Raw genomic sequence first — 16,135 nt, 5'->3', positions numbered from 1 at the left:
CCTGCAGGTCAGGGCCCCTCCCCTCCCAACGGGCACTTGCCCACAACTAATGGTGTCAAGGCCCACATCTCTCCTGGCTCTCAGATTGTCATCCACAGCTACCCTTTGCTCCCTAGTTTGCCAGGGTTGTCACCACAAGAATGGTACTTAGCCAGTACCTCACTGAGTGCCAGCATCTGGCCCAGGTCTTAGGAATGGATTTGTACTTTGGTTTTGTTCTTACTGGGTTGAAGTTACTCACTTAATACAGTGGAAGTCAGGGCCTTAGATTCAATTACTTTAACCTCCTAATTACTCTTCGTGCCTTGGGTCTCTGCCCTTACCGTCTGTCCTTCACCTGCCTCCAGAACTTTTTACTTTTTGAACTTGACTCTTTAAAAGCCACCCCATGTGTCTACAGAATTTTTTCCAACCCCCTTAGTGTGGCCTGGGGAGAAGCAGTGCAGTATACCGGCCAGGAGCGCCCCCTTAGAGCCAGACCACCTAGGGTTGAACCCCACTGCCCCACCTAACAGCTGAGCAACCTTGGGCGGGCTCCGAGAAGTCTGCCTCAGTTCCTCATCTGTTGATGGGATGAAAATAACGTGTGCTGAGTTATTGTTACTGACTACTTGTGGTGTAGATTACATGTGTTGATTCACATAAAGCGCATAGAGAGGTGCCTGGCATGTACTGGCTGTTGTCCTTATCGCCGCTACCATTGTTTATTACAATGTCAGTGATCTCACCACAGCCTCCAGTGACCTCGCCCTCACCCTGACTGTGCCACGGTCTTGAGAAATGTTGGTGCCTTTTCACGCTCTGTCCCCTCTGCCTGGATCACCTTGCCCTCTGTTCTACTCATGTCTCTCTTCTCCAGTGAACCTCTGCTTATCCTTAAAGAATCAAGTTAAGTATCTCCTCTTCTTTGATGCTTTTCTCCCTTCTGCAGGCAGAATAACTGGTTCTCTCCACTGTGTTCCCATAGTACTTTGGTGCCCCGGGGCTGTGATACTCAGCACTCTGTTTCTAGGTGGTGTGTCTCCTTTCTGGCACACACAGACACCTAGGGCTCCCTTTTCTTCTGAACTGACACCGGCTCCAGGGGATGCCACAGACCTTACTATGTTCATCCCAGTTTCTTCCAGTACCAGGCACAGAAAGCATTTGGTAAATGTTTGCTGAACAAACAAATATTTGCTGCCCTATATATAGTCTTAAAAGCAGGGTTTTCTCTATTGTTTTGTTTTGCTCTCTGCTGTTCACAGTGCATTACTAAATTTATAGTGAGAAATACAAAACTCGATAGCTTAAAAGGCTGGCTGAAGTGATTGTATCTAACGCTATAGTCACTTGGCTCTGTGGGCTGTTTTTTATTAGTCATTTAAAAACACCATCACAGGGTAGTTAAAGAGACAGGAGATCATCATTTAAATCACAGTGCTATCAACCCATCCATGGCTTGGTCTACAATTCAATGATGAGAGTAATACATCTAGCAAGTAAATATTTAACTAAACATTTTGGTACTTGACCTGAATGCAGAGAGTAGAATGGAAATTGTAAATGTTAAGATGTAGTTTAACCAGCTTATCCCTGAATTTTACTGGTAGAAATTAATGTTGTACTTTCATAAAGTAATAATAAAGCCTTTCTTCTCATAGATGTTATCTCATGGTATAAGCAAAGGATTAATAAGTGAGCATAGTTTAGGAGGAGAGAATTCTTACTTTGAATAAGAACATTTGCTTTGCCCAGATGGTTCCATATTCACATTTTCTGTGCTGTTTCGGTTCATTTAGATTAAAAAGAGTATAGCCCCCGGGCTTCCCTGGTGGTGCAGTGGTTGAGAGTCCGCCTGCCGATGCAGGTCCGGGAAGATCCCACATGCCGCGGAGCGGCTGGGCCCGTGAGCCATGGCCGCTGAGCCTGCGCGTCCGGAGCCTGTGCTCCGCAACGGGAGAGGCCACAGCAGGGAGAGGTCTGCGTACCACAATAAAAAAAAATTAAAAAAATAAAAGAGTATAGCCCATACTCAAGCTAGCAGAGGCATAGGGGAACTTTTGGTAAGAGTTCACATGAGAGAGAAGGAAATCCGAGATCTCATAGGGATCCCAGGGCAGGAGTTTCACTGGAATCTGGCCTCAGTGGGACCGGAAGATGGTCAAGGCCGTCCCTCCCACTGGTGCACCTTTCATGGGCTGTGTGTTTTCTCTCTCTCTGGTGTCTCCATTCTATTTGCTACACATTTTCTTCTGCCAGTCTTCTTCCTTTTCGTGTCATAGTTGCTACTTCCTTGTGGCATTATCACACATGTCTTCAACTGGCCACTTTCCCCACTCCATCTGGCACCGTCTCAGTTTGTGCCTTTGTGCTGACTGACTCATCACCTTTGAGAACTCTGTCACGCTCCTGGGAGATGGGTCCTGACTGGGCAGCTCTACTCTTGGTGCCGGGTCACAGGGCCCAGGTTGCTAAACTCATTGGCTGTACATCTTTTAGGTGTCTTGCCCTTGGGGATGAAATAGGCTCAAAATATGGCTGCCTAGAGAAGACGTTGCAAACCCAACTGTTTATAGGATCCAGGCAGCTTAGTTATATCAGTGAACAAATGAGGCTGGTTGTGAAAGGCAAATACACATTTGCCTGTCAGGCAGAGGACAGAGTTGGGTGTTGTCTAAAGGCATAGACTCTTGAGGAAGATGGCTTAAATTTGAATCCCAGTCTCACTATTTATCATTTGGGTAACTGAGAACAAATTACTTAATCTCTGTATGTATGCCTCAGTTTCCACTCTACAGGGTGGTTTTAAGGATTAAATGAGTTAGTAAAGTGCTTAAAATGGTGCCTGACACATAATAAACGATACGTTGGCTGTGTTTAGAGGAAATTTTGATTAGAATCAGCATCCTTATCATTTAGTTTTACGATGAAATGAGCTTTCTCCAATTCTGCCTAAAACATGAAGCTGTCTTGGTCTATTTAGTTTCTCCCTTTTTGTAAAGCCATAAGCCCAGAGAGATATTTCTCTATCGTGAGGATATCAGCAGAGCAAGAAATGATGAACGATAATTGGCACTTGTCCTTATTGCCATGCTGGCATTAGGGTGTGGCGGGGACCTTGCTGAATTGATGCTTGGGTCCTGTCTAAAGGACAGAGCCTCGCCCAACTGGAGGTAGATTGCTGTGATATCAGAAGGAGGCCCAGAGCTGTCAGATCCATTAATCAATCAATGGATCAGTCTAGTCATCCATTCAGCCATCTATCTATCTATCTATATAATCTCAAATTATGTTTAAAACCTGTGCTACTCAGCAGAACACATCTGCAAGCTGGATGCACACATCCCTCGAGCTAGTGACTTTTGGCGGTAGGCTGTTTCTTTAAGAAGATGATGTGGGGCTTCCCTGGTGGTGCAGTGGTTGAGAGTCCGCCGATGCAGGGGACACGGGTTCGTGCCCCCGTCCGGGAAGATCCCACATGCCACGGAGCGGCTGGGCCCGTGAACCATGGCCGCTGAGCCTGCGCGTCCGGAGCCTGTGCTCCGCAACGGGAGAGGCCACAACAGTGAGAGGCCCGCGTACTGCAAAAAAAAAAAAAAAAAAAAAAAAGAAGATGATGTGGGCAGAGCTGGTCTCTCCAAAGAGGCTGACGGTGGACCTTTTAATATAGCGAATTAGGAAAGTGTACTTACTGGTGACGTATAACACCATGAAGACCCTCCCAAGGACAGCAGCATGACACCGAAAAAAGTGGATTCTGATCCTTGGGGTTAGCTTATTGAGTGTTTCCAAGGAAAGGCATCTGTCTTTGATTTGATTTTCTTAGAAAGAACAGATGAAAAAGGTAACTTTTTTTTTAGTTCAAATATGTAGGTCCACTACTGTCATAACTGCCTTTCCTAGAAGTGGCCCTTTCCTGTCAAAGACCACACCTCCTCCTGTGCCCTGATTCTTAATTTCCACTCCACGTATCGTGTCCAAAACTGAGCTCGGCCGTCTTCATCTGTACCAGGTGTTAGTGCTAAAAACTGAGCTCTAGCAGTCAGAGCCAGTTACACCCACCCACCCACCCACACATACACACCCATCACTATACCCTGTTTTCTGCGCCACATCCAGAGTGGTCTTTTGAAAATATGAGGTAGCACATCACTCTCCTCCTAAAGGAAACCCTTCTTACCTAACTTGGAGTATATCGGGCTTCAGGGTCCGGGTCTGCAGCGTGGCATCGGGCCCCACCTGTGCCTCTCCCTGTGCCTGCCTCCTGTGAGGTGATGTACTGACACTCTCCCTCATTTTTGAGCACACCAGGCTTGTTCCCACTCTGCTGTCTTTGCCCCGTCTGTTCCCCTTCCCGAAATGCAATGCATGTTTCCCCAACTTTTTCAGCAAGGCCTCTCCCTTCCTTCCATCTGAGACCAGTCAGAGGGAGCCTCGTTTGTCTTGAGCTTGTCACAGAGTCATAGTTGCTAAACGTATGAATGGCTGAACCGTGGGCAGTGTGTTGGGGGGGGAGGAGCTGAGAAAGGCATTAGAGAAAAAGAGTATTTTCACTAAAGTCCACTGATTTAAGAGGCGGGAGGGAAAAAAGCAAATCTGTGGAATAATGAGATTTCCTGTATCACTAATACTGTTGATTTACCCAATGTGCAAACGATCCAGAACGTGAGGGGGAGTTTACTCAGGCCTGATGTAGCTCTTAGACATTAGTACCTAAACATTCCATTTCAAGTATTCTCGTTCAAGGTAAGAGCAGAAAGTGGCAGCAAAGATTGCCCCAGTTTTTACATTGTGATCCCCCTCTTTAGAGCTGTTGATGTGTTTAGTTAATGTTAATTTACTTAATATGCTTCTACTTTTTGTTGTTTTTCAGGTCTTTTGCCACAGTTACTGGGAGTCGCCCCAGAGAAGGCCATAAAACTTACAGTAAGTCTTTTGATTTGATGCTTCCGATGAAGGGAGTTTGCACACACTCAGGAATCTAGCAGAGATTCTTACGTGAAACAGCAGGTCTGTGTTTCCTCAGAGGCGCTAACTGATTTGAACATGGAGGTGCTCACCACACATAGCTTTTTATTATTCCCCATTTAACAGTGAACATCTGAAAATGTGATAATATACTTGAACAAGGTTTTGGGTGGTTGCCACCACCATCATCATTGTCATCATCACTATAGTAGTGGCAGCAACAGCAGCTAAATTTCTTTCAGTACCTACCATATTAGGTGCTTTCCATGTATTATCTGTTACTGTTTTAATCTCAAGCAAGGTGTGACCCACAGTTTACAAGTCAGGAAAGTGAGGCCCACGGGGATTAAGTGTTTACGTGTGTTTGCACAGGTCGTTAGTAGGAAGACTAGAATTCAAAACCAGATTTTTCTGACTCCAAAACACATGCTATTTACAGAATTCGTGTTCGGGGTGTATTCTGTACACATTTGCCGAAGTGACATGTTTAGGGGTCTGAGTTCTAGTTTAAGTTGATCCTCCATCATATTGGTTCTTCAGTGCCTGACTCCTGTCTGACAGGTGGTAAGTGTTCAGTATGTATTTGTGCAATGGGTAAATAATTGCATTTTCATCACCAAGGTCATAAAGTCCCAGAAAGTTAAACTTCACTTTTGGATTGGGCTGTGTAGCATTGGTGCTGAAATTCTTCTTTTACCATCTTATTATGTGACCTTGGGACAGCTAATCTTTTGATTGATCCTTAAAATTGCTTGTAGTACATACCATTTTGAGAATGTTATACTTAATTAATTAATGAATGCTCTTGATGTTCTCTCAGAATCCTTGAGAAATTTTTTAAATACTGAATTTCTACTAAGCTAAAAGATCCACTCAGCCAAATTTGTCTCGATGTTGCTGTTTTAGATTAAATCTTGTTGGAAAACTTGAAAGTGATTTTTTAATCAAATCCTATAAAACAGTTTCTAAGTTATAAAATGTATGTTTTAATTTTGTCTCTGTTGTTAATATGTCTCTCTTTTTATGCTATTGTAATGGCAGGACATATTTGAATTAAGCTTGTAAGCCACCTCTCTTAATTGTTTTCTCCGTGAAACATCAGGAATATGTATTTATATATTTTACCTTTCAATAACTATGTATATGCTATTAAGAGCAAACTCTTAAGATACTTCATTTATTCAGTTTATGATTACTCCAATACAGTGACAGAGAAAAGTAACATTTATTTACAGTTGTATATTTATATGTGTTTAATGGCTTTCTCTGTATTTTTCATCAGCTTCTATAAATATTTTTCTTCCAGGTGAATGATTTTGTGAGGGATAAATTTACGCGCAAAGATGGCTCAGTCCCACTCGCAGCAGAAATTCTTGCTGGAGGCTGTGTAAGTACCTTTTGCGGATATCTACATTGAAAAGACTTGTTTCACATACATATCACGACCGTACTACACAAGTGTGGCCTAAGGCTTCTGTTCACCACAGGTTCCGTTCAAGGGCAGAGTCTGCTAGGGCACCTCGGCTTCTCCTAGACAGGCGGACCACTCCTGAGGTGGAAGGGTAAACGTCTCTGGTCTTACTGCCTGTTAAGTCATGCCTGTTAAATTCGCCATTGCTAGCAGTTGGTTCTGCAGGAGAAGCCATTTGTGGCAGAAGTGTTTGACCTTTGAACAGATCTTTGCTAACCTATTTTAGAGTTTATTTTTCATACATTCTTTCCTCATGGCACCCTCTGCTGGGTCAGGCACTGAAATCTGTAGTTTGAAGTCAGCAACCATAGCTCTCTGCTTTGCTTTACTTCACAAATGCCAGCAACTCTTCAAGTTTCCCAGTGCTTCCAGGAGAAGGATGTGGGAGGTGACTGGCTGAGTGCGCTCCGCATTGTCAGAAATGCTTAGAACGAGTATTTCTTTATATGGATGAACAACCTGCATCTTGTTCTTGAGCTCAGCAAAACATCATGTCTTGTTTTATTTCATGTACAGGTTTGTTCATGTGAATGTAAATACCTTATGTAAGTTAAACTCTTACACAAAGACTGGTGCTATTTAAAGATAAGGTTGGTTAAATAAATGGTCTTTGATCACTAGGGCAATAAAAATTGGTATATTTTCCATCTACACCTGTGTTTCTTGTACAAAAGATGAGGTCACTTTTTTTTTTTTTAAATTCACTTGTTCTGTGCAGGAAATGGTGTTCATAAAATGATCTTTTCTTGAAAAGTCCTTGAGTTTAGAAGTTGGGAAAACACCCGAGAATATTAAACCTTTGTCTGGAGAGGGCTTATTGTCCTAACATTGAATGGGGTTCCCTGAACGTAGCAGGAGCTACAGAGTCCTAGCTCCTGGTAATTCTTAAGAGATGGACGGAATTTGGCTACAGCCTGACTTTCTGTTTGATCACTGACCTGTCAGAGACAGCCAGGTAAGATCCCCTTGTCCTGTAACTTTAGGAGCATTCAGGGTGGAAAAAGGGAGCCTTTAATGTCCTAAATAAAAAGGGCACACAATAATAATCCAGAAGAATATTAGGAGTTGCAGAAATGGCGCTTGCCGGTAAGTACTCGTCCTTTAAAACAACTGTAGTTTCCAGTTGAATAACTAGATTTTCTGATTTTCAATAGGCATAACCATGGGCTATACCTAAGTCCATCCTTGAAGCTATTACAAGGGTCCCGAGAGAGTAGGGCATTTCAGTAGGTCAGGTGGGTTTGTTTTTTTTTTTAGAAGTCAGGTTTTAAACTTTCTGAAAAGACATGATTACATATCTCTGTAAGAATTTAAAATGGAAAACTAACTATATGATACTACTCAAGATTTTGGCAGTAATCTTGAGGGTTATTTTCTTTTTAATGAAAGCATTTTGCCTGCACACAGCCCTGGGTGCCAAGGAGATTGGTCATGGCACGTATCGCCTGCTGTAGGTGGTCTTGTTTTCTCGTATGTGGTCGCCCATTCCAAACACAAAGCACTGATTGGCATCAGACGCGGTGCCTCGTTATTGCAAAGTGGTGCAGCCCTTTTCAAACCTGATCTAAACACAGGCTTAAAATTGGAGCCACTGGGGCTTTACAGCTACTTAAAATATCTGTGAAATGAGGTTTGCCATCCTTCATCTCAAAGGTGGGGAGTCAGTGGTCCTCAGTGTTTCAAGTCTCCTGTTTTTGACTGCCCCCTACTCCTCCCTCCCCCTGAGTCATTGCTTTGAGAAGTAAGAGTTTATTTTTCAGGTAAGCAATTCTGTTGGTGGCAAACAATCCAGGTCCTTTAGATCTCTGAGTAGTGGGATGGCTGGTGCCATTGCAGCATGTGTTTTTAAAGCAGTAGCAACATCTTTCTCTGCAGGCTCTGGCAGAGTTGTTGTCCCTGTCGTTCAGAGCCAGTCACACACCTCCTTAGAGAGTCCTTGTGAGTACCTCTGCCTCACTGTCCAGTTAGGACTACAGAGGGTTTAAAAGGTAGCGTTGCATGGGCAGTTCCCCTTAGTTCACCCAAGCATTGCCAGGCATTGCCTTTTAAGTCCCCGGTGAGCTCACCTTACTTTATTATCACCGAGAATTAGGAATATGGCTAACTTTTGCACTTATAACCTCAACTGCTGATTTCTTTGAAGATGGCTTTTTTGTTTATTTTATAATCTGTTTTCTACAAAAACAGGGAAAAGATGCAAGGAGGTCCTTGTCTGCTAACCTTAATCGTCTCCTAGCTAAACTAAGGCCTGTTTTATTATTTTTTTTCTTTAGAAAAACAACAAGAATGATAGTAAATTTGAAGGAAAATGTTGGAGGAAAAAGAATAAAATTGATCTCATTCATTAATTTTTGATATAACGAAATCTGTGACTGAAGAGCTTAAAAAACTCTTGTTAAATACTCTTGTTTCATTGGTGTATGTAAAAGGATGAATCTAGCATGAAACTTACTTTTTGCACTAGTTTAGAGCACTGTTAAAAATTTGACCAGTTTTCTGAGCATTTTTGTAGATTGACACTTAACAGTGGTGATATATTCAGCACGGCTCAAGGCTACAGTAGGTGCCAAGACTGGGGTTTATAAACTCTCATTCTGAAAGGTGTCTTGTGGTTTGTGTTTTCTACATAAGTTGGTTTTCTACTTTCTGAATTAGACTAGGAGTTTTAGGAGTTTTGACAACTTGTTTGACAACAGTTTTGACAAGTTGTAGGAGTTTAGGTCTTTGACAAAGACCTGGAGCCTCAGGTGTCCCTGCACAAGAGCTCAGCCCTGGAGGGAGATGTGACTTAGGGTGGTCACTGTCAGCAACGGTGGAGGCTCCCAGTAACGGTGGAGGCTCCCAGTAAATGGGGCAGAGGACAGAGGGCCTGTCACCACTACCCATCTCCAGTTAGGTTCCCAGTGACTTTAAACCTGACATGTTACCTCTGAGTACGTTGTTGTGATTGCAGTGTTGCTGCTACTTTAAGAAAAAATAACATATGTAATACCATGTGGTCTGTAGGTTACAGTCCTTAAATTCTACAAAGTAAGTCTTCTATGCCTCTAGTGGAATAGAGGATTGAACTCCTGGGGGCACTGGGATCTTTAGTTTTTGATCCTTTGATCTTAAGGTTGTCCAATAAGGAAATACAAATGGTGCCACGACTGGTTTCAGGGAAGATATAAATATGATTAATTTATTTGGCATGAAAATCTACATTGAAATGAAAAGAAAAGAAATGATATTCAGTGGGTGGAAAAATATGTCAAAAAAGGATAAACCTCTGTCTTATAAAGCTTGTATTTAGTAAAAATTATTTGTGTACCAATAAAAATTAATAGTATTCCATAATAATTTTTGGAAACACAAGTCAACATGCTTCCTGAACAATAGTCCTTTGATAATGGATCCACTGTATTTTTCTTTCTTTTTTATTTTAATTTTATTTTGGAGTATAGTTGATCAACAATGTTGTGTTAGTTTCGGGTATACAGCAAAGTGATTCAGTTATACATATACATGTGTCTATTCTTTTTCAGATTCTTTTCCCATTTAGGTTATTATAGAGTATCACGCACAGTTCCCTGTGCTATACAGTAGGTCCTTGTTGGTTACCTATTTTAAATATAGTAGTGTGCACATGTCAATCCCCAATTCCCAATCTGTTCCTCCCCTCTGGTAACCATAAGTTCCTTCTCTAAGTCTGTGAGTCTGTTTCTGTTTTGTGAGTAAGTTCATTTGTATCTTTTTTTTTTTTTTTAGATTCCACACATAAGTGATATCCTATGATATTTGTCTTTCTCTGACTTACTTCACTTAGTGTGATTATCTCTAGGTCCATCCATGTTGCTGCAAATGGCATTATTTCATTCTTTTTAATGACTGAGTAATATTCCATTGTATATATGTACCACATCTTCTTTATCCATTCATCTGTTGATGGACATTTAGGTTGCTTCCATGTCTTGGCTATTGTAAACAGCGCTGCAGTGAACACTGTGATGCATGTATCCTTTCAAACTATGTTTTTCTCTGGATATATGCCCAGGAGTGGGATTGCTAGATCATATGGTAGCTCTATTTTTAGTTTTTTAAGGAACCTCCATACTGTTCTCCATAGTGGCTGTACCAATTTACATTCCCACCAACAGTGTAGGAAGGTTCCCTCTTCTCCACACTCTCTCTGGCATTTATTATCTGTAGGTTCTGTGATGATGGCCATTCTGACTAGTGTGAGGTGATATTTCATTATAGTTTTGATTTGCATTTCTCTACTAATTAGCAGTGTTGAGCATCTTTTTATGTGCCTCTTGGCCATCTGTATGTCTTCTCTGGAGGAATGTCTGTTTAGATCTTCTGCCCATTTTTTGATTGAGTTGTTTATTTTTTTGATATTGAGCCGCATGAGCTGTTTGTAAATTTTGGAGATTAATCCCTTGTCAGTTGCATTGTTTGCAAATATTTTCGCCCATTCTGTGGATTGTCTTTTCATTTTGTTTATGGTTTCCTTTGCTGTGCAAAAGCTTTTGAGTTTCATTAGGTCCCATTTGTTTATTTTTGTTTTTATTTCCATTACTCTAGGAGACGTATCAAAAAAGATATTGCTGCAATTTATGTCAAAGAGTGTTCTGCCTGTGTTTTCCTCTAAGAGTTTTATAGTGTCTGGTCTTAAATTTAGGTCTTAAATCCATATTGAGTTTATTTTCGTGTATGGCGTTAAAGAATGTTCTAATTTCATGTTTTTACGTGTAGCTGTCCAGTTTTCCCAGACATTTATTGAAGAGACTATCTTTTTTTTCCATTGTATAGTCTTGCCGCCTTTGTCATAGATTAATTGGTCATAGGTGCTTGGGTTTATTTCTGAGTTTTCAATCCTGTTCCATTGATCTATATTTCTTTTTTGTGCCAGTACCATACTGTTTTGATGACTGTAGCTTTGTAGTTTAATCTGAAGTCTGGGAGCCTGATTCCTCCAGCTCCGTTTTTCTTTCTCAAGATTGCTGTGGCTGTTTGGGGTCCTTTGTGTCGCCATACAAATTTTAAGATTTTTTGTTCTAGTTCTGTGAAAAATGCCATTGGTAATTTTTCCATCGAGATACATACATGTGCATTTGGGTGTGGGTATATGTGTAAATATATCTAATGCTTATGGGAGCTTATATTCATTTTAAGTGGGGAAAATAATTGACATGCTCACATCACTGGTTCTGAAAGGGATTGGTGAGAATATCACCATGGAAAAACATGGCATGAAGAGCAATCTTAATTGCTCTCCCTTGCAAGTAAGTGTGACCCTAATATTGTGGCCTATGTTCCCATTATTGTGGTGATTCTCATACACATGGTATTTTTTGCTTGTTTGTACAGCCATGTATCAGATACCATTTTTAAGGAACATTTTTTTTTTTTTTTTTGCGGTACGCAGGCCTCTCACTGTTGTGGCCTCTCCCATTGCGGAGCACAGGCTATGGATGCACAGACTCAGCGGCCATGGCTCATGGGCCCAGCCGCTCCGCGGCATGTGGGATCTTCCCGGACCAGGGCACGAACCCGTGTCCCCTGCATCGGCAGGCGGACTCTCAACCACTGCGCCACCAGGGAAGCCCTTAAGGAACGTTTTTATAACTCATTTTTTTTTTCTTTTGCATTACGTTCAATTGCAGTTAATTTTTATGATTTTTGAAAAACAAAAAGACACAGACACCCATGTGCCTGCCACTTAGCTTAAGATGTCAAACTTGACAAATGCAGCCAGAGGCCCTCTTGTGTTTACCTGTCCCAATAGCTTTTTCCTCCCTCATCTCCCAAGAGATAAAACTATCCTGAAATTGGTGTTTTTTTTTATTCTCATGCCTGTTTTTTTATACTTTTTGTGACATCTGAGTGTATCCCTAAGCAAGATGAATGTTTGCTTTTGGATGTTTCATTCTGACCCAATGCTACAGGAACATAGACCCAATGATTCCCATACTGATGCCTTTGCATTTTTTTCTTACTAGTGCCTTGCTTGGAAGAAAAGAATAGTAAATGGGAATATCATTTTCAAATGCTGTAATGTGGCTGGCATACAGTGAGTATGTCTTATAGATGTGTGGATTTATATGATTTTATATAAATGTAGTTGGAATGGCATATTTATTTAACCAAGTTTTATGTAACTTGGAGTTTCTTCGCTAAAGTCATTTCTTCAATCCTACCATTTAAACTCATGACGAATACTGAGTAAATTTAAAATTGTAACCCTCCCCACTGCCAATACACACGCTCCTTACCTGCCTTACTGTCCCCGCTCCTCCTCTTCTCCCTAATGGGAATATGATTTCAGCGTTTCTCTATCACTGAGGAGGAGAGGTGTTCTAGTTATCTATTGTTGTATAACAAGTCATCGAACAACTTAGTGGCTTCAAACAGCAATTTATTATTATCTCTCCTGGTTCTGTGGGCCGACTGGGTTCACCTGGGCAGTTCTCCTTTGTGATCTCCATGTGGTGATAGGCAGACAGCAGCTGGGGCTGGAATCATCTGAAGGCTCCACTGGAATAGATGTCCAGGATGGCTCACACTTGAGCTGGCGGTGATGCTCACTGTTGCCTGGGAGCAGCTGGGGCTGTGTTGCAGAGCACCTACTACGTTCCTCTATTATGTACCTTGAACTTTTCAAACCTCGGCAGCTTGATTCTAAGAGAAAGCTTCCCAGAAGCAGGCATCCTAAGAGTCCTGGGCAGAAACTGCAAAACTTCTTATGACCTAGCTTTCAATAGCACTTCTTCTCCATTCTACTCGTCAAACAAGCCACTTAGCCCAGCCCGGATTCAAGAGGAGAGAAATTAGACTCTACCTCTCAATGAGAAGAGTAGCCAAGAATCTTTAAACCACCACTGGAGGGTTCAATAAGCAGCGTTATAGGATGGGAACATCCTCATTGCCCTCCAGTTTATGAAGATTTCATAGTTAATCACATGTCTTCTCCAAGGAGAAGACATGTTGCTGATTCTGGAACCCATTCCTGTCCCACATTGCTCTTGGTTGAAGGGAGCAGAAACTCACTAAAGAAAAGCAATAACTAAATGAAAGTCTCCCTGAAGGGTGTACATGAAATGAAATCAAAGGCGCTTGAGAATTGAGGCAGCTCTGTGCACTGGCAACTTTCTCTATTTCCTCTGGGCCTTCTTGGTCTATCTCACAGGGACTTTGCATCTCTCTGCATATTTTTTTAAGACTTTACTTTCTTAAGAGCAGTTTTAGATTCACAATTTTGAGAGAAAGATACAGAGATTTCCCTTATACCCCCTGTCCCCACACGTGCATAGCCTCCCCATTACGAGCATCCCCACTAGAGTGGTACCTTTTTTACAGTTGATGAATCTACATTGGCACGTTAGTCATTCAAAGTCCATAGTTTACCTTAGGGTCCATTCATGGTGTCATGCATTCTACGGGCTTGGACAAATGTATGACATATATCCATCATTATAATATCATGCAGAGTGTTCTCACTGCCCTGAAAATCCTCTGTGCTCTGCCTCTCTGCCCCACCCCTAGCAACCATTGATCTTTGTACCGTCTCTATGGTTTTATTTTTTCCAGAATGTCTTATGGTTGGAACCATACAGTTTTGTAGTCCTTGCAGATTGACTCCTTTCACTTAGTATTGTGCATTTAAGGTTCCTCCATGTCTTTTCATGGCTTCGTAGCTCATTTCTTTTCAGCACTCAGTAATATTCCTTTGAGTGTACCACAGTTTATCTTTTCACCTACTGAAGGACATCTTGGTTTCTTCCAAGTTTTGGCACTTGTAAATAAAACTGCCGTAAACAACCTTGTGCCAGGTTTTTGTTGAGAACGTAAGTTTTCAGCTCCTTTGGGTAGATACCAAGGAGCGCAATTGTTGGATCTTACGGTAAGAGTATGTTTAGTTTTATAAGAAGCCTCCGAGCTGTCTTCCAAAGTGGCTGTACCATTTTGCATCCCTACCAGCAAGGAACGAGAGTTCTGTTGCTCCACATCCTTGCCAGCATTTGGTGTTGTCACTGTTCTGTGCATCTTTTTACTTCGCTGATCCATTTCTTCTCGTCCTCATGGTGTTCACTTCCTCAAGAATTCCCGTCATGTTTTTACTGGCCAACTGGGCTCTCACCGTACAGTATGATCTTCAGCTTCTTTTCATCCTCAGCCCTAGCTAACTGCCCAGTTTTGTTTTGTTTTTCATTTAATTTTTGAGAGGAAATTTGATTGGCAGTCCTCATCTTTGTGTGCCCGGTTGTAGAGCAGTAGTCATGACCCACCCAGATATTAATAACTTTGCTTAACAAATCCATTTGGTTCAACTATTTATAAATGTGTTCAAACCCTTCTTGTACCATTTTGGTTTTAGCTTGAATTCTGTAAGTATCCTGTGAATAGTAGTTTAGGTACTTTTGTTATAAAATATACCCAAAGCCTTATTCCTTATGCCTGAGCTTGAAATCACTTGAGATTTCAAACCCAGCCATATCAAACCAGGAAGAAAATTTCCTCATGTAATGAACACATATGCTCTGGCAATCAGAGTGTGTGAGTCAGAGTGCCTCACGTGGATTTAAGTCGTACTTTTGTGATCTTTCTCTTGCCAGGGCTTTCTGTGGAGATGTGGCCTCATGGCGTAGTTTTCTTAGGGCAGAATTTTAGTTTCTCTGTGAAAGTCTCTGTGCACATATCCTACTTAATAAATATAGAATGATATGAGGCTCAGTCATTAAGTTGAATTTCTGTGAGGTTGCTGCTGTGTAACGTGTCAAGTAGCCATGATCTATTATGTGTTATAATGATGCTATGGAAATAAGGTTATTATTTTTTTAATGCATAACATCATTATAATTTATTTGTAGTTTAATGAAAAGCTGATGGTTAGTTACATTGTTTTCAAATTTGTTATTATTATTTGGAGTATCTCTGGGAGATTTTTTTGCATACCCCCAAAATGTAAGACCATATTGTAAGGGTTTTTTTTCCCCCCAATGGTAATATATAGTTTAATAGATGACTTCCAACAAGATTCTAGTGAATTAAATTATCCTTGTTTCATAAGCTTTACATTATTTAAAATACTTTTCATTCATTTCTGTATTTTTACAAACGAAAATAGTACCAAACATACATATTTTATTTTATTTATTTATTTAATATTTATTTATTTATTTGGTTGCACTGGGTCTTAGCTGTGGCTCGTGGGCTCCTTAGTTGTGGCTCACCAGCTCCTTAGTTATGGCTCACCAGCTCCTTAGTTGCAGCATGTGAGTCCCTTAGTTGCGGTTTGTGGGCTTCTTAGTTGCAGCTGGCTGGCTCCTTAGTTGTGGCATGCAAACTCTTAGTTGCAGCATGCATGTAGGGTCTAGTTCCCTGTCCAGGGGTCGAACCCGGGTCCCGTGCATTGGGATCGTGGAGTCTTAACCACTGTGCCATCAGGGAAGTCCCCAAACGTACATATTTTAGTCAAGATCATATCATAAACATTTTCTGTTCTTTCAACATATGTTATAATTGTGATTATTAAGAAAAAAATAACCATATTAAAGCTAGGGTAGAAAACAAAGCAAAAGAAACTGCCCATAATTCTTCAATTCTCATATCATAAGTTTTCTTAATCTGTACTTATGCTTTATCCCTGACTTCCAGCTCTACTGACTGCAAGGCTTAGAGACTATATCAGGTATTATGTATGACTTGTTGTCTTTGTTAAATGTGGTCCTG

At 41.2% G+C, this 16,135-nt stretch overlaps 1 protein-coding gene across 3 annotated transcripts in view; it reads left to right on the top strand.

Annotated features, from left to right (window-relative positions):
- SLC25A13 (solute carrier family 25 member 13) overlaps positions 1–16,135 on the top strand; it is a 203,307-nt gene that overhangs the window by 142,731 nt on the left and 44,441 nt on the right. For all 3 annotated transcript variants that reach the window (XM_027102493.1, XM_027102492.1, XM_027102494.1), the window contains 2 exons: positions 4,856–4,908; positions 6,257–6,337. In XM_027102493.1, the coding sequence (XP_026958294.1) occupies positions 4,856–4,908; positions 6,257–6,337 (134 nt within the window). The remainder of the gene's footprint in view (positions 1–4,855; positions 4,909–6,256; positions 6,338–16,135) is intronic.

The sequence above is a fragment of the Aethalodelphis obliquidens genome, unplaced genomic scaffold (assembly GCF_003676395.1).
Source record: "Aethalodelphis obliquidens isolate GAN/ISIS:26980383/991018 unplaced genomic scaffold, ASM367639v1 scaffold5, whole genome shotgun sequence".
In the NCBI taxonomy this organism is placed as follows: domain Eukaryota; kingdom Metazoa; phylum Chordata; class Mammalia; order Artiodactyla; family Delphinidae; genus Aethalodelphis; species Aethalodelphis obliquidens.
The sequence above is the reverse complement of the archived record's forward strand: the minus strand, read 5'-3'. Positions and strand labels throughout refer to the sequence as shown.